The sequence below is a fragment of the Rhineura floridana genome, chromosome 3 (assembly GCF_030035675.1).
Source record: "Rhineura floridana isolate rRhiFlo1 chromosome 3, rRhiFlo1.hap2, whole genome shotgun sequence".
In the NCBI taxonomy this organism is placed as follows: Eukaryota; Metazoa; Chordata; class Lepidosauria; order Squamata; family Rhineuridae; genus Rhineura; species Rhineura floridana.
Window position 1 is genome coordinate 30,560,147 of NC_084482.1, and position 23,821 is coordinate 30,583,967.

General features: G+C 43.3%; 1 protein-coding gene across 7 annotated transcripts in view; it reads left to right on the plus strand.

The window, feature by feature from the left end:
* RBMS2 (RNA binding motif single stranded interacting protein 2) overlaps window positions 1-23,821 on the plus strand; it is a 114,157-nt gene that overhangs the window by 35,937 nt on the left and 54,399 nt on the right. Inside the window, exon 1 of one of the 7 annotated variants that reach the window (XM_061615197.1) lies at window positions 13,178-13,266. The exons of 5 other annotated variants lie outside the window; for them this stretch is intronic. Coding sequence is in view for 1 of the 2 variants with exons in the window: in XM_061615193.1 (XP_061471177.1) it covers window positions 18,174-18,209 (36 nt within the window). In the remaining variant the exon portion in view is untranslated. Of the gene's footprint in view, window positions 1-13,177; window positions 13,267-18,158; window positions 18,210-23,821 lie in introns of those variants that run through there. One more of the 7 variants, XM_061615193.1, reaches the window with a different exon arrangement.

The window sequence follows — 23,821 nt, forward strand, 5'->3', positions numbered from 1 at the left end:
TTTGTCCATCTAACTCAGTATTGTCTACACTGATTGGCAGTGGCTGGTTCAATGTCACCCAGTGAACATTATGGCTGAATGGGGATTTGAACCCTGGTTTCTCGGGTCCCTGTCCAACACTGTATTAGCACAGAAGGCTTAAAACACTAGACAGATTGAAGCAGGATGAGTTCACAGCTATTAGACACCATAGCTAAAAATGGAACCTTCATGTGCAATGGCAGTATACCTCTGACTGCTGGATGCTGGGGACAAACGAGGAGATGGCTGTCTCTGTCATGATCTGTATGTAAGTACTTCAAGACATCTGTCTGCCACTGTAGGGGACAGGGTGCTAGACTATGTAGGCCATTGCCTGTTCTTCAGGTCCCTTCATGTTGGGAGTGTGTGGTCTGGAATGCATGACCTGGAATGTGGACTGACTGAGGTGTACATTAGTTAAGTAGGTATTCAGAAGTGGGCTGGATGAACAAGGGCAGCAACATTTGTTAGATTCAGACACATCACTGGGGGTGGCCTTCATGGCCCACTGTAGAAAATTCTGAACTCCTATCCCAAAGGTGCCTAGTTCAAAGACTTCTTTCTCTAATTAGGTCATATGTTCAAAAAGGTAGATACAAATGCACTTAAATGGCAATGAGCTTTTGAAAGCTCTGGTCAAAGGGCAGAGCTGAGTGCTTTAAAGTGATCCATTATTTTGGGAGTATTCAGACCCATCTTGGTTCAGTGAATGAACATCCTCAAACTTTAGCCTGCGGTTAGTTGCCTGACTTACTGCTCTGTTTGCAGAGACAGCTTTTGGGCTTGGCTTTTGAGAGCTGTTTTCTCCAGGCCTAGGTAGGACTGAAACAAGAAGCAAGAATGCAAGAATGTCATGGCATCAGCCACACCACACCCTCATGGCATCACCACAGCGGCATCTTGCAAGAACCTATGATGTCACTTGCTGTTTCCGCTGCAGGCCAAAATCTCTGTAAAGAGGACAGCTTGCTCCAGTCTTTCCGCACTCTCTGAAACAGTCAGAGGCTGTTGTGTGAGATTGTAGGTCGCTGTCCGTCTGGGTGTGACTCATCAGAGTGTCATTACAGGGAGTGATTTAGCAGAGCAACTTTCATCCCAGCGTGGGAGCTGTGATTCATGTTTTCTTTTCTTTTTTTTAAAGTTGGCATGAACTTACATAACCAAAAGTTTGATTGCTAGGTTCTTAAAGTCAGACAGGACCTCAGTGATCATGGAGCGGTGTAGTGGTTACAGCAGGGGTGGGGAACCTTTTTGGCCCAGTGGCTGGATCTTTATTCTCTTCCACTCTGTGGGCCAATTTGACAGGTGGACAGCACCACCCACCTATCAATCATCTCATATCATAATGATGTCAGGTGATTGACAGGAGGGTGGTTCCACCCAACTGTCAAAATTGGCCTGCGGGGGTAATGGTGGGGACAATGACCAATCAGGATTGAGCTCCCTGCATATCTGCTGGTGTGCAGGGAGTTCAATCCTGCTTTTTACAGGAATGAGCTGTGCCATGTATAACATCAGGTGTGGGTCAGGTGGGCATGGCTTGGGAAAATCTGCTTTGTGGGGCAAATGGGGAAGCCTGGCAGGCCAGATTTATCCTGTGGTCCAGAGGTTCTCCACCCTGGGTTAGTGTATCAAACTCAGAAGTCCCCATTCAGCCATGAAGCTCGGTGGGTGACCTTGGCTAGTTACTATCTCTCAGCCTAATCTACAGGATTGTGGCAAAGATAAAATGGTGCAGGGAACTCAAGTACACTGCCTTGAGCTCTTGGAGGAAAGTCTGGATATAATTGTAATAAATAAATAGCCCAGGAAGGGCCATCTTCTCTATTCTCATGGGCTGCTACATTATCCTGTAATCATGGCCTGGGGCCAGAAGTATGTTTTCCCACCCCTAAAAAAAAGTTATTGCCATCTTGCAGTAAGTCAGAGATGGCCCTTGGGACACTGTTGGACTACAACTCCTATTATCCTTGACCACCTGCTGTGTTGACTAGAGCTGATGGGAGGAACTGGAGTTCCAACAATATCTGGGGGGCTGCATTTTCTCCATTCCAACGTATCACAGTTCTGCAGCAAATTTGCACAATATTACATACAAATATGCACATTTATGTATTTTGTAGGTGTGAGATGGAACATTTATTTATTTATTTACATTTATATCCCTCCTTTCTTCTGTCATGGAACTCAAGATGACATACAGATGGTGTCCAGGAGGTAGGGATGGGGGCAGAAATTCAATTTAGTTCACATTTAAAGGAAAACTTGCCAAGTCTGCGCTTTCCAAAACAATCTGTGAACCGAACCACAGCTGAAACACAAATTTGTACTTTCCTGAATGTTGCAGTGCAGTTCTCCAGCCAAGCAGTGTGTACAAAAATACACATATTAGGAAAAAATGCTTGCAAAAACGTGCATATTTGCATACCAAAATGTGTTGGGACAAATTTGCACTAAAATGCTGATGAATTTTCATAAGGATTTAAAAAAAATTGCAAATTGCTGCAAAAATAGGGAGAACTGAATTTAAGATTGGAAAAAATGAGAAACTGAGAGAACTGAAAACTGACAGATTTGTCCCTCCCTACCAGGAGGGATCCCATCCAGACCCTGGTCTGCTTAGTTTCTGCAAGACGGTGGCCTCACATACTTTCAGACTATGCTGTGGGACCCAAAGCAGAGGTGTAACATTAAAACAATGGAATATCTTTAGTTCTTATGAAGTTGAAGAACACATTTTCTTCTTCTTACAAACGAAAATATGGACAAACTTTTTACTATACCTTTATGTACATATTTGGTGGGCATTGCCATATTTGGTTTGGCATAGTTGATTAAAGCATAGGTTGTCCAGATGGATGCACGTCTACATTACAGATTAAATCCTATTTGAAAATGGTTTAATTACCTTGGTTTAACTATCATTCTCCCCAAAGAACCCTGAGAACTGTAGTCTTTTTAGGGTACTGGGAAGTCTTTGTTAAGAATTCTAATCTACATCATAGATTAGATTTTCCTACGTACTACATCATAGAACCACAATCCTCAAGGCACCAATCAAGCAAATTTTACATTTGGACTGTATTGGCCTCAGGGTTGCAGTTTTTTCAACCAGTGCAACAACTGGGTGTTTTACCCTCTGCTCACTTAATTATTTTTATTTTTAGAGTAGCTGTATTTTATTTTTTCACGTGAGAAAACTAGTTTACCGTATGCAGGTTAGCAGTGGCTTAGGGTTGTTTGGAGTTTTGCACGAGTCCTGGGAAAAGTGACTGAGACTGTGTATACACTCTACATTTAAAGCGCATGACTTCTCCAGAGAATGCTGGGAACTGTAGCTTGTTAGGGGCACTGGGGATTGCAGCTCTGTGAGGAGTAGACTACAGTTCCCAGAATTCTTTGGGGGAAATAATGTGCTTTCAGTGTATGGTGGGTACACAGCTTTAGGGTCTAAATTGATGTGATGGTGGCACCACCAGGGTCTTACAAATGTGACTCATGCTGCCCAGCTGTATGGTGACACTTACCCAAGGCAGCATAATGAGTCTGTGGTAGAAGTGGGCCTTGTCCCCAGGTTTCCTACTCCCCAAAGCCAATATCACAAGTGAATTTTGAAATGCTGATGAATCTTCCCGCTTCATTTAAGATGCATTACCCCCATTCACATCTTATGCTTTTCCTGGTTTAAATGTCACTCTTCTAGAGAAGATGCTCCCAGTTGCCCATAGTGACCTGTAACTCGCCTCAGATGCAGTGCTGTAAAGTGATGCATAACCCCAGCTTTCCTTATTATCCACCCCTCTTCCCCTTGCAATATCCCTCCCCCTAGTTTAAATTTCAAATGCCACTGTATCTCATCAGTAGTGGGCACATACAGCCTTTTAAACTAAAATGATTTTTCAAGAACTTAAAAGTGCTCAGGGATAAATGCTGTGGAGAGAAGTTGGAGGGAGAAGTGCACAAACAACTAATAAGTAGGTTTCTAGCTCCGTGATCGTGGGCATGGAAGGAAACAAGGTGCTTGCCTTAAAAAATTATTGCTCTGGATCCCTATAAGGATTCCATTAATCACCTAAAAATATACACACGTAATTGTGATTAACCAAACAGAGGTTTTTATTGTACTACCAAAACGTTTTGGCTTCCGCCTTCATCAGCTGCTAACATACAAATGCTGTTACCAAGGTGGCAGTTATAGAGCTCTGAGGATGGAATGCTCAGAGAGGCTGATATTGATACTCAGTGATGCTGGTACTGTCCTCCAGGTTCAGGCCATGTGGTGCCAATGTGTCCAGAGAGTAAATCCAAAAGTTCTCCCTTTTGGTCAGTGCTGCTGGATCCGTTGGCATCTCTATCGCTGTTATAGAAAAGTCCAACAGGCTGCCGTTGAAATGTTTTGCAACTGGTTGTACCACTTTTTTTTTGGTCAAGATTGCAGATTTGTGGTTTCTGAAGATTGTGCGTGGGTCGGTTGTAGTTTTTCCTATGTATTGGATATGATTTCCTGGTTTTTTGCATTTGCTGACATAAATTATATTGACGTAAATTATATTGCAGGGCCTGCAGGTGATGTTCTGTTTGATGTAATATGTTCTGCCTGTCCTAGTGCTTTTAAAAGTAGCTGTCTCCCTGAGGTGCACACAGGTGATAGGTGTGCACACAGGTGATAAGCAAGGATGAGACCCAGGATTGGTGATAGGTGGCTTAAGCACAGCTCTCACTAATAGTCTGCGTAAATTAGGAGGCTGGTGAAATGCTACAACAGGAGGCTTGTTGATGGCACTAGCAAGATGTTCAGAGTTTGCTAGCCAATAGATCCAGGTCTAGAAACGTATTCCTACAAACGTAGCCCTACTAGGTCAGAAAGGTCTAGAAATGTATTCTAATAGATCACTGTTGTTCACAGCTGATATCAAAATTGCAGGAAAGTTGAAATGCCTTTGCAAATCCACCTTCCTGCATGGCCGTTGGTCAATTAAGAAATCTGAAACATAAGACTGCTTAAAAACTACATTTCTGTCTTTGACACGTGCACAGCAATAGCAGGAGAGAGGCTCTACAGTGCACATGTGAAATTGGCTTCGGCTTCATAAAAAAGGATCACACGGCATCAGTCCTAAGCTAAATAGCTTGAGATGGCTAGAGAAAACTCATGCTCAGGTTGTCTCTAAATTTCTGAAGATGAGTGATTGATGGGAAAGGAGGAGGTTATGCTAAAATTGACCTGAGGTTTCCATTTTTCTTTCTTTCTTTGGAAGCATCCAGTCCTGGGCACTGAGACTGGGATTGGACTATTTGTCTAATGCAGTCTGGCATTATATTCCCCCACGTGAATGTAAAAATAGCCCTACTAGGTCAGAAAGTCCTTTTAGGGAAAGACCTCTGCCGGAGACCTTGGAAAGAGGCTGCCAGATAGAAAAGACAATCCTGGGCTAGCTAGACCGAGTGATCTGACTCAGTATGAGGCAGCTAGATTATAATGTTCATTTCCAGCATTTTCCCAGTGTGCCGAGAGGCACATGGGACCTTGTTTTTGTCAGGTTTTTTCTTCATGGGACAATGCTTTGGACTGGATCATGGACCAGCTTAAAGAGGCGTTGCAATTTAAGGGCAGAGCTCACTTTTTGCATCTATAAACCTCAGGGTCAATCCTTACTATATCCAACTGAGGACATCACTGCAGATCTGTCAGTCCTTTCAACGCTGACTTTGTACCAATGTGCTGCTGTTGTCCCTCCCAAGTGCTGCATAGCGCTGTATGTTCGCTGCAGAGTTCTGTGTTTGCTGCAGAGGGATGCACCCCATAGATAAGTAACATTTGTTTGAGCTCGAGGCTGATACTCGTTCTGGGTTGGGTCACGCCAAATGTTTCCTGGCTTGAGTGATGTCATATACCCCCTGACCTTTCTTCCCATGTTGGAACAGGGTATGCTGAGAGAGCAGCCTAAGAAATTTCCACGCTTAAGGCTGGAAAAGCCTTAAGTGTGGAAACCCTAGAGACTCTTTCAGACTTGCTGCCAGTAAAAAGCGACAGCTTGGACTGAGTGGGGAGTGTTGGTCTGAGTCAGTAACGTGAAGCAGGGCAGCTCCATCTATCTTTTCCTTACATTCCACTAAACCTCTTTTTGGCTAAAGTGCACTCTCCCAAAGGAGCTTGCTCCAAACCATTCATTCTCTCAGTATTTTGCAGATTTTTTTAGTCACAGAAATTGTTTTGGAATTTGGCTGGTTTGCAGAATCTTGCCATTTTGGCAGAAGGGATCTGTGGCTGCTGAACTTTATGAGCATCAGAAGCCAACAGCTGCTACCAGCTGGTAGGGGAATAGACGAGGTAGGCATTAGGACCTGGTGGTTGCTTCGAGCCTCTGTGGCTCAGGCCGTCTTTGTGGCTAAAGACTGAGCTGAAAGCAGCAGCTTGTGAATCACTTCCTCCTCCTCTGGCCAACACCCCCTGCTGCATGGCCTGCCTTCTTTTTACCTCCTGTGCCTCTTAAAGCTCCTGTACACTTTCTCAAGCAGGTTGTTCTCCCTCTCCATTTAGCCCTGCTCTCTCCCCTTCCCAATTACACTAAATAATGAGATCTCTGTAGACAAAAATACACAAGTTGAGAAAATTTGCTTACATTTCTCAGGGCTTTTCCAAACGATATATTTTCTTTTAAACAATTAATGCACCACTACCAATTGTTCAAGGAATCCTGGCATCTCCCATTAAAGTAATGCTACCATTGGGGAAAAAAATCTTCTCACTGCTCCTAGTTCAGTATTTTGTCACTGGGACAATGACACTCACCACGACTACCACACATACTTTCGTTGTGCTAGTGTAAGTATTTGATTGTTTCGGTCATTCGGAACAACAATACAAAGCAACAAAACTCTCAATAAAATGTTGACAATGGCAGATTGCAATAACAAATTAAAATGCATCCCAGGCACAGGACGAAGCATTGCTTTCTGAAAAGCTCTTAAGACACTTTGCTGCTGTAACTGGAAAAGCAGTATCTTCTTTGGAATTGCTGGGTACTGAATTCCAGCAAGCACCAGGTCCAGTAACCCTTCTCAAACTACAGTAGGGCCCCACTCATACGGCGGGTTACGTTCCAGACCCCCACCGAAAGCGAAACTTGGCGAAAAGCGGAACTCTGTCAATAAAACAGTGCCCAACGCACTAAAAACACCGTAAAAGCAGAACAAGCACCATATGAGTGAGGCCTTACTCTAATTACTCTAATTGAAAACCGCCGTATTAGCGGAATGCCGAAAAGCAGGCCACTGGAAAGCAGGGCCCTACTGTATACTAGTGAGTTAGTGCTGTGTAAAGTGGGAATGGTGTTGGGAACCTATATTAGACGGTTCCAACAACATCTCTGGTGATGAATGACATGTTAATTGCTCCCCCCCCCCCGTGACATTTTGTGATTTCTTCTAGTAACACTAAAGCCTGGGAGTGCTCATGCAGCTATTAATTGAGTTAGAAACCCCATCAAGATTACAGTTTCCTCCCTTTGCCCAGCCAGGCTAGAAATCTCTCTCTCTCTCTCTCTCTCTCTCTCTCTCTCTCTCTCTCTCTCTCACACACACACACACACACACACACACACACACACACACAGATACACAAATTCACTTCCCCCCTTCTGCACTGAGGTGCACTTATCTCTTGCACAATGCAACTCCATATGACATATATTAAGCTAAAGATGTTTTCCCAAATGATTGAAAAATCGTACAGTGATTGCACCAATATGTCTTTTCAAATATATATGTTTTATTCCAAACATTGCCCTGCAATCTTTCACTCCATAGTTTACCCAGGAGAGGAAGCATCCTTGTTTGAGCTCCTGGTGCTCTGTGGTCAAGAGAGTGGGTAGTTGATGATTAATGCAATTCAGCAAGAGCTCCTCTTTACACAGATGCACAGAGCTGCTCGCCTGGACTGTAATGCATCTGTAAATCCATCTTCAAACCATCTTCAAACCACCTAATGTGTTTTAAACCACATTAAAGCCATTCACACATGACTACAGTGCTGCAAGAGAGGCCCAAATGTGCTTTTAGCATCACTTTTGGGAATGGCCTAACTCCAGATTTCATTAGTAAGTCAGTCCCACAGTATGCATATCTCCAGATACATCTGCACCCATTAAACTACACATTTAGACTGTTACATTAGACTACACATTTTTTCACTATGGGCTCAAGTCCACTGGGAACTTCTTGATTTTCCCCGTTAGCTTAGAAAACGAATGAACTCCTTGTTTGGAAAGCATACAGGCAGCAATCCTGCAGATTTCACAAGCTTTCTAGACAGATCCAAGGTCCAGTTAGGCAAACAAAACTGGAGGACAAGGCAGGGGCCTTCACTTAAATAGGGTGGCCACCTTATCACCCTCCACCAGACCAGTGAGAGTCATGGCAGTTGTAGCCCATCCTTGGGCCTTTTGGGTGTCCCTCCAGTCTCACCTGCTGTGCGGTACACCTGCGTTCCTGCTTGTCACAGTGGCGCAGACAACACGTCTGAGGAGGAGAGGAGCCATGGCTACATTGTCATCCACTGCACTGTGGATTTTAAATTTCTTGGTTGCAAGATGGCAACCTGACACAGTCAATCCAAAGCACATATTTGTAAGACTGTATTTGTGATACAGTCTTCTAGCAGTAGTAACTCTGCCGTTTGCTGCTATTATAGAAAATAATTTCCCAACTGCCTACATTTGTGTTTAAAACAAAAACCATAAACTCAACATTACAACTGCATTTTTAAAAAATAGGGACTTGCCTGCTCTACAGAGTTGCAGAGGACAGCTTGCAGCTGTGACTGTTGGAGTCTTAAATTCAGAAATTATAGGGCAAAGAATACAGGTCAAGTAACGACTGTGGGATTGCATGAATCTTTTAGCCAGTCATGCAGTTTGGCTTATTTAAGAACCACATAACCCCCTTTCCACTTTTGATTATCTGTTGTAAGTAAAAGCCCAGTTTCCTGACCAATCCTCACTTTGATTTTGAAAGTCAGAGGACCTGTTTGTCATAAGCAGGAAACTTCCACAAATAGAGGTGGAAAAGCAACTGCCACAAACTGGCAGTTGTAGAAATTAACCTTTAACCTCTTGCCTGCACCCATGCTGGAAACCTTGCAGGGTTCATCTGTGTGGAAGCTTTTCCTTTGGTGCCAAACTGGACGTTTGGGAAAAATTGTGTCAGAACTGAAAAGAAAACACATTCTCCTTGGGTTGTTAAGGAAAGGGCCATAGCTGCATGGTAGAGCATCTGTTTTGCATGCAGACTATCCTAGGTTCAGTCCCTGGCGTCTCCAGATGGAGCTGGGAATGTCCCCTGTCTGAAACCCTGGAGAGCAGCTGCCAATCCGTGTGGACAGTATTGAGCTAGATGGATCACGGGGCTGACTCAGTGTAAGGCAGCTTCCTAGGCTCCCTTGCTCCTGTGCATTCCTTTGAAAGCTATGACTTCTGGCTAGAAACCTAGAGAGAGGAATTAGGGTTGGGTTGCACCATGACGTTAAAAAAACCCTCTCCTACTTGAGGAAGAGGAGGGGAAACAGAAAAGGGCACTTATCCCCACTCTCTGGAAATGACGTCTACCTTCTGCTGTATAGCAATAAAGTGCTCAGGCTCAGGATTTGCAGCTGGTCCCAAACCCAAAGCTTTCAATAAAGAGAGAAAAAGAGGGAAGGGGGGAGTTGTTCTCTCCCATCTACAATCCCTGAACAGCATTGCTAAGCTCCTGTTCCAGGCTGGCTGGACAGGCTTTGAACAGGAAAACTTCCGTTAGGGGTCAGGGATTACACTACAACCTTTTGTTGCAGGTTCTCACTTTGAACCATTCAGTTACATCAATTTATTGGATCCCTTCCCTTGCTTCTTATGCAGAATTCACTTCAGCAGTGCGTTTCACTCCACCAGTGGCGGAACTGTGAAAGGGCTGAATTTGGAATCAGCTGTTTTCAGAAGCGTTGGCCCTTGGGGAGCTCAACAAACGGTGATTAGACCTGAGCATAGCAACATTATGCTCCTCAAACATGCTGGTAGTCAACAGCATAGAACTGTGTGATATATGTGTGTCAGTTTTCACTTGAGGCTCAGGTAGCCTCGGTGGCACAGAGTGCCTTCTACCAACTTTGGTTGGTGGCCCAGCTATGCCCCTATCTGGACAGGGATAACCTGGCTTCAGTTGTCCATGCTCTGGTAACCTCCAAGTTAGATTACTGCAATGCGCTCTACATGGGGCTGCCTTTGAAGATGGCTCGGAAGCTGCAGCTTGTGCAAAATGCAGCAGCCAGATTGGTAACAGGGACCAGATGGTTTGAATATATAAAACCGATTCTGGCCCGCTTGCATTGGCTGCCTGTATGTTTCCAAGCTCAATTCAAGGTGCTGGTTTTGCCCTATAAAGCCTTACACGGCTTGGGACCACAGTACCTGATGGAACGCCTCTCCCGATATGAACCCACCTGTACACTACGTTCAAGATCAAAGGCCCTCCTCCGGGTGCCTCCTCTGAGGGAAGCTGGGAGGGTGGCAACAAGGGAGAGGGCCTTCTCAGTGCTGGCCCCCAAATTATGGAATGATTTTTCTGGCGCCAGCACTTTTATCTTTCGGCGCCAGGTCAAGACTTTCCTCTTGTCCCAGGCATTTTAGCATGTGTTTTTAAATTTTTTAAATTGTGTTTTTAAATTATTTTTTGTGTTTTAAAATTTGTATATTTGTTTTTAATGTTTTTAATTGCTGTAAATTGCCCAGAAAGCTTTGGCTATGGGGCGGTATATAAATGTAATAAATAAATAAAAAAATAAACCTGAGGTATGCTCATTGCTCATAATGCAGCCCATAGGTCAAGCATGTCATGGGTTCATTCAAATCACATTTCTAAATGTGTGTTAGAAGCAAAAACATTTGCCACGATTTTAATTCTGAATAATACAGTGGTGTTTTTTTCTGGTGTTCTGTTTGTTAGCACTAATCTAACTGAACTGACCTCTTGCAAAGTTTGATTCAACTTTGTAGAAGATCTGGCTTCTTACAGGGTTTTTGCTTGACCTTGTAGATCTTAAATGTTGGAGCTGCCAGCAAAGTTGTTTAGAAAAGAAATCATATATGGTTAACCTGACCAGAAGATGAGACACACTTGGATATGATAGTGATAAAATTCAAAAGTAGTAGGCACAATAGATCAGTTCTAATCGTTCAGATAGTGTTGGCAGACTTGTTGAATAACATCTCTGTTTTCTGGCCTGCATCGACATGTTAGGAGATGTAGCAACCATTTCCTATTATTCCTAACTTGGAATGCCCACTTGAATAAGGATAAAATCCCATTTGATTCTCACCAAATTCTAACAGAGTACAAGCGGAAGGCCTTGGGAGTTTAGAGCTCAGAGAAGTCCAGAAGGCAAAAGTTGGACCCAGACAGGTTCTAGCAGGAAGTAAAGAAAGGCTGCACCGTTCAGGAGGGATTGTAGCGAAAGCGAATTGTCCATTTTGGGGATTCTAAAAGCAATGGCAATTTAAATAGTAGAGCCATAGCAGTTCTAAAGCTCTTCCTGATGGTTGTGCTAGTTTGTATGCATTGTTACGTTTTATTTTAAAATTCTGCTTATATTGTTTCTTACTACTTTGTTAGCTGCCCCAGGAACACAAATTTATGTTGAAGGTATGAGATATAAATCAACTAAGGGTGCAATCCAGTTTGCATTTATGCTGGGCTGAAGGGAGTTGGATACGGCAGATCTCCAGCTGAGCCTCGGCTTGGCTGGCTACGTCGGCGTAAATCCCTCAGCCTGGCAGTGTAAGCCAGCGTAAGGCCTAGAAAAGGGGCGTGTTGGGGCCATGTCAGGGGAGGGGCCAAAGTGAGGTGACTTAGGCCACATCCAACTTATATTTGGAGGTACACATTTTTGTAAGCCATTTCTCATTACATCATGCCTTTTTGCATGTTATTTTCACTCATATATTCATTTTTATGCATACTTTCCCCTAATATATGCAATTTGTAAATATTGTTTAGTTGGCGAACTGCATCCCAAAATTCTAATAAATGTGAATTTCAAAGGATGGCTGTGTTTTGGTTCTCATACTGATTCGGAAAGTGCTAATTTGATAAATTCTGCTTGAAATGCAAACTGAATCAAAATTCTCACCCATCCCTAATCCGTAGTAGGGGAATCTGGGAGAGTAGGCTTTTACTTTATGGTCCCTGCATGCAGCTCCCGGCTAATCCAGCATTCAGTCAACCCAGAGGCTCCTGAACGACAAATGGATGCGGCAGAACTTTACGCTGGTTTCTCTTGCTCCAGCACAACTTTCACCAGCTTCCCCTGAATTGGATTGCTCTGTGTGTAAGTAAATTAAGAAGCGAATGAATGAGGACAGAGAATAAAATTATATAAACAAGGCTTGTTAAGCACCTTAAGATTTCTAAATCTGTTCAAATCAGAGTTTTAAAAACTCACCTGTTGAGTTTATAGTGCAAACAAGGATGGCAGGAAATGGTAACTGGGTCTCTTCTGGCAAACTGAGGGTCTCCATGGGTTCTGGAGGGCTGGAAGGGCTGGATACTACCTAGCAGAAACATAAGAGAAAAAACATTTTTGCAGTGATTTTAAAAATTATATTATAATGATAAACAATGGAAAAAATAAAATACAATTAAAGAAGAAAATTAACAACAAAATGTCATAACAGAAATAATACATTATTAACAGACTGTAAACGTACAAAGATTATCTGTCTTCATTCTTCCTGAATATTTAGTCATTAAATTAATTCTTCCTGAATATTTATAATGTTGGTATAATAGTGTCCAGCCCTCCCCAACCTTTGGGTCTCCAGATGTTGTTGGACTGCAACTCCCATCAGCCCCAGCTAGCATGGCCCGTGGTCAGAAATGATGGGGATTATAATCCAGCAGCATCTGGGGACCCAGCATAATATACAAAGAATCAGACTGGCTTCAGCCCACCTTTGACAGATGTGCATAACTGCAAATTCAGTTGTCAGTCTTGGCCCTGCCATCTTGTGCCAGGTGGACTTCTCATCCTGGTCTCTCTCACCCATGTGCCCTCCCTCTGCCAACATGCAACAGAGCACAAGGGACAGGAGTGTCACGAGCCCAATCCTCTTGCTTCCATAGGGATCCAAAGAAGGAAGGGAAAGACCGCAGCTCAGCAGTGGAACATCCACTTTCCATGCAGAAGCTCCCAAGTTTAATTCCCACCATGTCCAGGTAATGCTGAGAGACCTCTGTCAGAAATCCTGAAGTGCCTCTCAGCGTAGATGTTACTGAGCTAATTTTATGTAAATTGGTGTCCTGTTTGGGTGATTGTGTGTGGATTACATAGAAAAAAGTACTCACTCTTCATTGACCCTAGAACAGTGGTTCCCAACCTGGGGGCCGTGACCCCTGGGGAGGGGCGTGAAGAAATCCAGAGGGGGCCGCGTTCAACAGTAAAGAAATGAATTTGTTATTTTTTTAAAAAAAGTCTTCACTACCTGGACGCTGTCTGCTCCCCACTGCTGCTGCAGATGACAGCTCCCCCTTGCTCCAAACGAGAGGGAGGACTTTACTGAAGAGCCAGAGTGTCTTTCAGGCGCACAGAGGGCCGGCATTTGCCTATCCCACACATGGCGGCTGCAAAAGGAGGCTGAGGGAGGTGCTACCAGGAGGACGAGGGGATGACTATCTCGTCTCTCGTCTCCTTGCACTGCCACTGCCGATGACGCCCTTACTCAGGATGTGAGGAAGGAGAGGGCTTTTCTTGAAGCAAAAAGAAGCAAGGCTGCAAGGAAAGGCTGCTTTCTCCCTTCCTTCCTGACAGCCAGCCTGCCTGCCTTTCTTGACTCCTGCTTCGCTGCACCTCCTTTTAAAAAATTACTCTTATTTGCAAGGCCATCCAGATCTCACCTTCGGCTGAGATGGAGCCAAGGAGCAGTGAGGAAGCTCAGGACTTGCCCCCATCTCTGAGACTAAGCGTGTGTGCCAGTGTTGCCCCTTTCTTCCACCTACATTCCACCTCCCCAACCTCTCTCTCCAAGATACTGCAGCAGTTGCGGGTTCCCCCCCTGTCATGTGTCCAAATGCATGCACTCCTGCAGATGCTTGCAGAAGGGACAGGTGTGTTTGTCCATATGCTGATCTGTCTTCTGCTACACTCTCATTCCCCAAGTGCACACTAACCAAGTCATCAGTTCTGATGATCATCTCAAGGCCTAAAAGCACTAACCCCCCTCCTCAATCTATCCACCCTTTTGTCTTCACAATCTAGCATCCCCACCACTACCACATTGCTACTTCTTGATGATGATTTTAAGAAATTTCATCAGGTTGGCTGAGGCTGGGGTCTACATACTGCAGCTGAAATGTATTTATTTATTTAATTACTATTGCATTTATATCCCATCTTTCCTCCAAGTTGCTCAAGGTGGTGCACATGGTTCCCCCCCCTTCCATTTTATCCTTGCACCAACCCTGTGAGATAGGTCAGGCTGAGAGATTGTGTCTGGCCCAATGTCACCCAGTGGGCATCATGGCTGGGTGGGGGATCTTAGCCCAACACTATGAACCACTGGTGTTGGGAGACAGGACTGTACATCTTCAGACTATAGGGAGGGAGGGGGATCCCAATTTGATTGGATCTTTGCATTAAGAAAAGAAAGCAACACCTCCCCGTCTGCAGGGAGCTTTTTATGAAAAGGGATATTTGGAGATGTGATTTTACCATGCACCATTTTTTAAATTAACAGAGACTAAAATTACAATTAGTGTGTGTGGGGGGTCACAAAAATGTTTGAGCTTACAAAGGGGGTTCTGTATTCATAAAGGTTGGGAAGCACTGCTCTAGAATGAAATGTATGTATGGAGCCTTCAAGAGAGCTGGCTTTGCAGGCTTCCATGGGGCAGAGAATTCCATAGTGGGGTGGACCGTCACTGAGAAAGCTCCACAACTTCTCACTCTCATTGTGATTTCAGATGGCAATGAAATTAGGCTCAGGCTTCATTTGTGAACCTGATCAAACAGAGCAGGGGTTCTCTGTGGGAGATGCCTTTTCTCAAAGCTTGCGTTAATGTGGGCCTTCACTTGTTCAGTCGGTAAAATTTCCCCAATATCTTAAGTTTGATTTGTGTGTGTGTAAAGAAAGTTTAGTTGAAATAGTAGGACAAAATGTTTAACACATTTCCAATGGGAAGTTTATATTGTCACTGGTTATTTTTATATTTATTTAAAATTCCTTCTTTGTCTTACAAGTCTTTTTACCTGTTAAGTTTAGATTCCAAGACCTTTAAGTACCAACATGTTCCTTGAATGTAAATTGTTCTTAGCCACTCTGGAGCTTGGATATAGGGCAGGCTAGCGGTCCAAATAAGTTACTAATGTAAGCATGAGTAAGTAGAAGCTGCTTTAGAAACATGGATAGCCTACAATAGGGGTTGCCAACATGGCACAAGTAGGTACACTGGTGCCTCCCAGAAACGTCTCTGGTGCCCACAGAGTCCCCCCCCCCAAAAAAAATTGAAAGAAGTGATGTGTGTTTGTGGTGCCCATAGCTGTTTCTCTGTTTTTCAGGTTTTCAGGTTTCACAGGTCAAAAAAGGCTGTTGAGCCCAAGCCCAAAAGGTGTCCAAGTCTATGGCCTCCTGCCCCTTTCAGTTTTGCCCTCCCAGATCTGTCTGGTTATAGAGTGTATAATGCAGTCTCCTAGCAACCACACATTCTTCTGCCTTGGAAAATGGCTGGCTAGGAGGCTAAAGAAGTGGCATGGTGATCAGTTTGTCCAGGCTCTGTAGGGCCATTGCTAAAGCCAGCTCTACCATTCAACCATCGAGCAAGATAGTCATGAATGTATGACAGGTGGCTTAGTGTAGATAAGGTTAAGGATTGGAGGTTCCTGTCCTCAAGCTGCTCACCTACTGAATCTCCAGTTCAGAATTGAGAGGGGGTGTATGTAGATTGAGAGTTTTGCTGTGCCCACGGGACTTTTGGGGAATGGAAGTGAGGGGGTGGCCCTCATACCTCAGAGGGACCCTCTTATAGAACGAGATGATGGCCAGGGGCCTGGGCAGTGCCATTTTTTCACACAAGCTAAGCAAGCGCTATAGCTTAGGGCTTCAGATTATGAGGGGCCTCTACATATTTAAAAAATATTCACTAATAGGCAAAAATCCTTGCGGTTTAAGAATGTACCTATAGCCCACAGATATTTCTATCAAACTTTAAAAAGCAGGGAAATTGGGCAGCTATAGTGAATGCACCAGGGGAGCAGAAGACCTGACCTCCTCTCTGAGATATTGTACTGCCCTACAAATTTGTCAAAATGCAAACACCATTTCGTTTGGTCTTTCACAGTCCAATCCACTTGCTGTGTAGCTTGGAATAATTTTGTAAAGGGAGTCTGGGTATTTTCCTCTCTTTTTAGACTTTGAACTCTTTATTCTCTCTGACTGTTTTATGTATCACCATGAAAATTTAGAGGGTTGTTAAGCAAGCATTTCTGAGTTGAGGACTATAAGTTTGGTAAGGTTTTGTTTTGAAATGAGCTTATGGGAAGCATCAGAATTGCATGGGGGATATTTTCAATTTAACATTGCGGAATGTGAAAAATTCACACTGGCTATAGTATATAGCCACTCTTGTGGCTGTATAATACTAAACTTTGAGTTTTACATAATTGGTTTTAAAAGGGAAGCAGGGAAAACTGACTTTAAAACAGACATTATCATTCTGATTTGACATGTAAAGCTATTTCAGAATCAGATAGGCTTATTGCAAGATAAATGTTTTAGTTTGATTGTTTTTAGTTGTATCCTTACCTATGTACCAATATATAAAATATAAACGTTTATTAATTCTATTTTCATTGTCCTTTCTGTTATAATAATACACATTTGTTTGGTAATGCTATGGGGTCTCTTAAACTTGACATAGTTTAGGACAGTTGTGGGGAAACTTTAACCCTCCAGATGTTACTAAACTACAACTTCCATTATCCCTGGCCATTGACCATAGTTACTGGGGCTGATGAGAATTGTACTTCAGCAACATCTGGAGGGCCAGAGGTTCCCCACAGCATGTTCTAATCTGCCCTGGGCCTAGGTTTAGAGACCTGTGGTTGAAGCATACACTCTATGTGTCTAGCGTCTTAGAACCTGTTATATTTTAGGTGTTGATGTATATCAACGTCATAGTTGAATGAATGAATAAGATTTTATTGTTTAAAGAGATAGGCCACTACAATATAAATACAGCAGACATTTTGACATTCAACAGGCAGACACACACACAGAGAGAGAGAGAGAGAGAGAGAGAATACTACTCTCCCCCCATATAAGTCACACGTTACCCTTATACAATAAAGATATTAAATAAAATACAACTGGTTCATTGCATTTATTTATTTTTTATTTGTTATTACATTTACATAGCACCTTTCCTTCATGGAGCTCAAGGTGGCAGACAAACATAGTTCTCTCTCTCCTGATTTTATCCTCAACAACAACCACGTGGAGTAGGTTAGAGACAGTGACTGGCCCAAGGTCACCCAGTGAGCTTCATGGCAGTGCAGGGATTTTCTCAGATATCCCTTGTGTTGGAGGCAAAAACAGAAACTGTTCAGCTTGATTACGTCCAAAAATGCAAGTGAAGACACAGCATTCCACTTGACAACAGTTATATCTCAGCCCAGTTGGCCTCATATCAGTAAGCCACAAGGCTGTCCACAGAAGAATTTTGTTCCATTATCATACAATAATGTATCTGGAAAAATAAAAATAAAATGGCAGCCCAGCAGTTACAGGAATGTTTCTCATGTTACTGTTTACAGCAGCACATTTTCCTTTTTTATGAATTAAAATTGGAATCGTTCCTTTTCAAAATGTGAAAGGGTAGAGTTTTCCTCCCTTTTGCTCAGAGGAGCCTCTCTGTGGTGTTTCCGTGTGACTATTCTCGTCATGATTTCTTACTGAAAGGAGGTAGCCAAGCCTGCAACAGTAATTAGCGGAAGGATGCAACAGGCAGTCCCTTCTACAGATGGGTAATCCCGAGTCTCTGATTTGGGAGGGAGTGAATGCTCCGATCACACCTGGTGACCAACCTCGATAGAAACTGGCTGAAAGGAGGTGAGGGTTGAGTGGTAAACCATGCATGGATATGCAGCAGGTAGCCCTCCTCTGAGGGTGAGTACTCACAGGAGCCTTTTAAATACTTAATTTTTTTCTTGTGGCACGCTTGCATGCCCAGCACTCAGATGGGAATTACTAGAGTAGACAGCGCGTATACGGCCACTATGCCCAAGTGATGTGTTTGTGTTGCATTTGCTGAATGGAGCATGAATCTGCTGGACATGGAAATGGCCTTGTGCTGGAACAGTTGCGCGTTGCAACTTGTCAGGAACTGGCATATCAAGAAAACTGGAGGAAGCGGGGAAGCGACTCCACGTTTTGATTTGCAGAATGAATTGTTCAATAGCACAGATCCTGTGGGAGGCAGTCGCTGCGTCAGGTTTCTTTATTGCTGCCTCCCAGGTCTGTTTAGGCTATTTTGCTAGGCCTGGGTGGCAGAAAGGTACATAGCCATGTTGTAGTTGCCTGCTATATTAGCGCTGCAGAACTGGAGAGGGGGACGGAGGGGACTGGTTGGAGGGCCAGAGGTAAAATGGTGGGGGCTGACAAAGCAGGGTCTATGCCAGGTCTATGGCATAGGTAAGATGGTCAGTTTTTGAAATAAAAATATGTAGGCCATAGAACCATCTCAATGACTGCATAAGGCATTTCCTGGCCCATGTTGAGAGCAGTTCATAGAACTCAATGGAGAAATCCAAGATTTTAGCATAGCTGCAATTGAGCACTGCATGGCCACCCAAAATAAATGGTAGCAGCAAAGTGAGGAGTTTATATATTTTTTCTAAACCATACCTTATTTCATATGAAAAAATTGAATGTTGACCAACCAAACTTTTTTTTTTTTTTTAAAGGGCTGCCAAATTAAATTCTAATGCAAATGTGAGGTTATCCGCATATTGCAGGTGGGCAAGAACTGTAGCTGGGAGAGAGTGGCTTATGGCAGCTCTGCAGTGTAGCTCACTCTGAAGATTACAGGTTGGAGCAAGGGGGTGGGGTTAACCTAAGGCTGAGAGAATTATTATTATTATTCCTCAATTGCAAGTTGAGGGTTGGACTAATGCTCAGAGGCTGGTTAATAAACAGCTTTGGAGTGTAGTCCACTTTGACTATAACACCACTGCAGATTGTGAAGCTATGCTGACAGAGTACAATAGTTTTTAACAACTCTGCAGTGTAGTCCACTGTTAATATTATGAATAAGAGCTGGACTGAGCCTGGTTTGGATTTCCAGACAAATGTCTCCCATATAAAGTTCCCTGTAGTTTGAAGCAATCTAGTTAAATTGCCCCCTCAGGTTTCCTCCCCAGTCCGGTGCTCAGTTTCGTACACAAGTCTTGTGCTCTACTGACCTGCTTACAGACAGGTTACACTTCTAAATATTCAATTTAAAAAAAACACCCTTTCCTCCACATAAACGAAGACCCAAGTGAGAAAGAGCAGGGACTCCCATTTTTGCTGCTACCTTTTCTTTTTGGGATGGTACCAGTCAGCCCTGTAGCCAGAAGGGGATGAGAGCACACACCCCCGAGCCATCCTTTGCCTCCCCATGATCTTTTTGGGAAACTGTCTTTTTAATTTGTGACATGACACAAAATGACAACCTCCATGTAAAGAATGACAGCTTGTTTTAAGTACAGGAGCAATTTAAGAATAGGACCCTCTGAAAAAAATCAGTTAATAAGGCAAGGCAAGTATACAACAAAAGCCTCATCTGGAAGAGCTCCAAGAACTCTGCTCACTCAAGACTTTCCCTGACTGAGGGTGGATTTGTAATTATCGCAACCACCCTATACTTACTGAAGTGATCCTAAGAAAAACAGCCAGTATAGTAACATGAGCCTTGAAGGGTTAAATATTTGAACTTTGTATTATCGTCTAGAGTTAGACTCCACTCTGTGGACTTTGCTTTTCAGTTTCAGTTGTGTTCTCTACCCAGCCAGTAATAAAGAAGCATGTTTGTTAGCTGCAGTAAATAGTAAGAGTTTGTTTATTCTGCAGTTATTGTGATGATTAGAGTAGGATTGGGTGCTTATTGCTCAACTGTGAAATAAAGAAATAACTTAAAGCAATCTGAAAAAATAGCTACCCTAAGTTACCCTTTACTCTTTTAAAGCACTCACTATACTTCGGCTTTTCTTTTTCTTGAGTACTTGGCAAAAGATGAAAGCTAATTAAAAAAAAGAAACACTGTTGTGCATGTACAGTTAGCTGGCTGGCTACGTAGGTTGTAATTCAGGCCTAATTTCTGATTTCCCCAGTGTGTGCAGCTCTGCATGAGGTCTTTTCAGGTTCAGTGACTCACAAGCATTTAGCAAATTTGGTTTTTGAAAAAAGAAAGCATTGCTAACCTTAATTTTAATTTAAAATTTACATTATTTTAATTCTAGGAAAAACTGAAAGCTGCAGCTAGAACTAGAAAATGCATAACACATAAAAATCATACTTCGGTACAATTATTTTTAGGTGCTATACATTTTTTTATCTCTGAAAAGATGTATTGTGAACTTACCATTCAGAAAGCTTTCTTGCATGTTTATCAAGCATTTTTATAAGTTTACAAAAGGAAGCCTATTATGCAGTAACAATTTTACAAAGGACTAAATCTCATAGACTTCAACAAGAAACATTTAGGCACATTGTTCTCAGCACCATTTTTCCTAAATGCTTGACTATGGGTAGAAGCACGCTCACTGTTCTGCCAGTTCCAGTGCATCTCCACCTCTCTCTTCTGAAACAGGCACACGACACTAGTCAAACCCCACCCTTTTTTACTGTAAAACCTGGTGGGAGCTGCTCCAGTGTGGGGTTTTTTAAAAAAAAAATCAGCTTCAAAGAGATTTTGCAACTGATCAGCAGATCAACCCGTTCCTTCTCTAGGTGTGGCTAATGGAAATGCTTTGCTCTGGCGACTAGTAGTTTTTAACTTCATAGTTATAGCATAAATGATTTTGTTTGTTTTGTACCTTTTGGTATCCCCTTGTTCACTGTATCCTTAACATCCTTTTTTCTTCTGAAACAAAAAATATGCCAGTCATTTAATTCCTGGTATTCATCCTAAATTTTCTGTAAACTAGACCTTCACATAGCACATTATGCAAGTTAACACATTCTCTAGGTGGAGGAGCAGTGAGGGGAAAGGCCACTGCTGTCCCCTTCCCCGAGCCCTCACATCCTCTCCACCAGTGGGATGCAGGAGATTGGCTGGAGCAATGTGCCTCCCCCCCAAAAATGTCCCACCTAGAATGTGGCTGCCCCACCTAACAAGGAAGGCTGTGTATAGGGCTGGTACCAGTTGCTCAGTTCTAGACACGCTAAAATCTTGAATTTCTCCATTGATATCTGTGGGCAGCTCTCACATCCACCTTGGGGGAAGAGTATTTTTTCAAAGTTCTATTGTAACAAGAAATTCAAGATATTATTTATTTATTTATTTATTTGTTAAATTTTTATACCGCCCCACCAGCATAGCTCTCTACATACAAAGAAATACAAATATATACAATAAAATCCCATAATAAAATACAACAATATAAGAGAATAAGAAAACTAAAAACAGTTACAGCACATGTTAAAACTAGATTAAGTTAGATTAAAATGCCTTAGAAAAGAGGAAGGTTTTGACTTGGCGCCGAAAAGATAGTAACGTCGGCGCCAAGCGCACCTCATCGGGGAGACTGTTCCACAGTTCGGGGGCCACCACTGAGAAGGCCCTAGTTCTTGTTACCACCCTCCGAGCTTCTCTATGAGTCGGAACTCGGAGGAGGGCCTTCGATGTAGAACGTAGTGTACGGGCAGGTTCATATCGGGAGAGGCGTTCCAGCAGGTATTGTGGTCCCAAGCCGTATATGCATCTCTCTTTTGTTTTCTTATCTCTATGAGTGAGACGAGCACAGCACCAAGCTGGCCCTGTGGAGGAACCAGAATGCAAAGCCCACTTAGCCATGTTGGGGAGGGGGAACCCAGGAGTAAAGCAAACTGTTCTCCTAATTTGCACAGCTATGAATAAACAAATAAGCAAGCAAGCAGGCTGGCTAAGGTGGGGAAAATGGCTACTAGCTTGAAGGCAAAATAATAAATAAACCAGGTGGTTGGTTGGTTGGTTGGTTGGTTGGTTGGTTATACCTGATCAGCCCGCAAGGCTGACCGTACAGCCATGTCAATTGAAGTGCTTTCTGTAACCAGGGCTGTGGAGTCGGAGTTGCGGAGTCGGAGTCGGAAGCAATTTTGGGTGGAGTCGGAGTCGGGAGCAATTTTGGGAGGAGTCGGAGTCAGTAGCAATGTACCGACTCCGACTTCCAAATAAATTTTGATTGACAAGAAGCAATTTTGGGTGGAGTCGGAGTCGGACAGTAGAAAAATAGAGGAGTCGGAGTTGAAGGTTTGGTGTACCAGCTCCACAGCCCTGTCTGTAACTACCGAGTGTAGTACAATACAGAATAGCTGGAACTTATCAGTCTACTACAGGAACTTCCAGGAAGCCCACAAGTATGGCATGAAGTTACCAGTCCTCTTGCTTGCCAGTCCACTCAATAACTGACATTCAGAGGCATGCTGTCTCTGAACCGGGAAGCTTTACTTCACCACTGACTAAAAATTTGGTTTAATTGCCACTTTAAGCCTTCTACAAAGTAGCTTGATGCCTCATTTGCCTTCTAAAAACTGAGGGGAAGCTCCTCTGTGTGAGCTTGTGCAGAAGAGGGAGCTGCAGGAAGGGCTGCTCCTCATTCTGTAGTGCTGCTGGGGTTGCGCCTGCTGAAATTTTCTCTTCTGCTCAGCCGCTAAAGGCACACGAACCCAATCTTCTCTTGCTTCTGGTCACCTCAGTGACTTACCTTGTAGTGCTCCTCAGCTCCCCTATTTATGGATGCATTCACAATGGCAGTTTACCGCTGGAACTACTGCTCATGGTGGAGACCTGCTATTGCAGAGTTTTTTGCTTGACTAGTGGGTAGGTTGGTGTACAACGGTCGGTTGCATGATCCAGCAGCCTTAATGCCATTTTCCTTGGATTGCTTGCGTAGTTTGGGAGCAGAGTGTAACTGCTGTTCTCCTGGACAGAAGTAGCTGTGTAGTGCCCTCCTGAAATGCAGAACCCGCCCGTTGCCCCTTCCTTCCCTGCTATCGGGCAGTGGAATATTGTGCTAGGGATCAAAGCAGAGAGAAAGAACAATAGTATACTCACTGAAGGAGGTGGGTAATATTCAGAATATAATAATCAGAGTCTTTAAAATTAAATCTAAGGGTTTTTTTTCCAATTTAAAGTTGGTTTTTAATTCAAAAAACCAGTTGTATTAACAGTGCAGTCCTATTCATGTCTGCTCAGATGTATGCATCATTGCATTCAGTGGGGCTTACTCCCAGGTAAGTGGCTATAGGATTGTAGGCTAAATACCAATTCTTAATAATTACCTGGTTTAAAATGAGATCTAACTGTAATACAAGCCAAACTGTCAAGTGGAGCAATCTAAACTGGAACCAGTGGGATGGGCCAGAGCATGTTGGTGGACTAACTGCCATGTCCACAGCTCTGCTGTGTGTGTTGTTGTTGTTGTTGCTTTGCCACCTCCAGGCTAGTGTAGGAGGCTGGAGGATCAGGCCCCTTGGGAGAATTCACCGGACTTTGAATCTATTGGATCCAAAGCTGCTGCTGCCACCTCTTCCCCCCA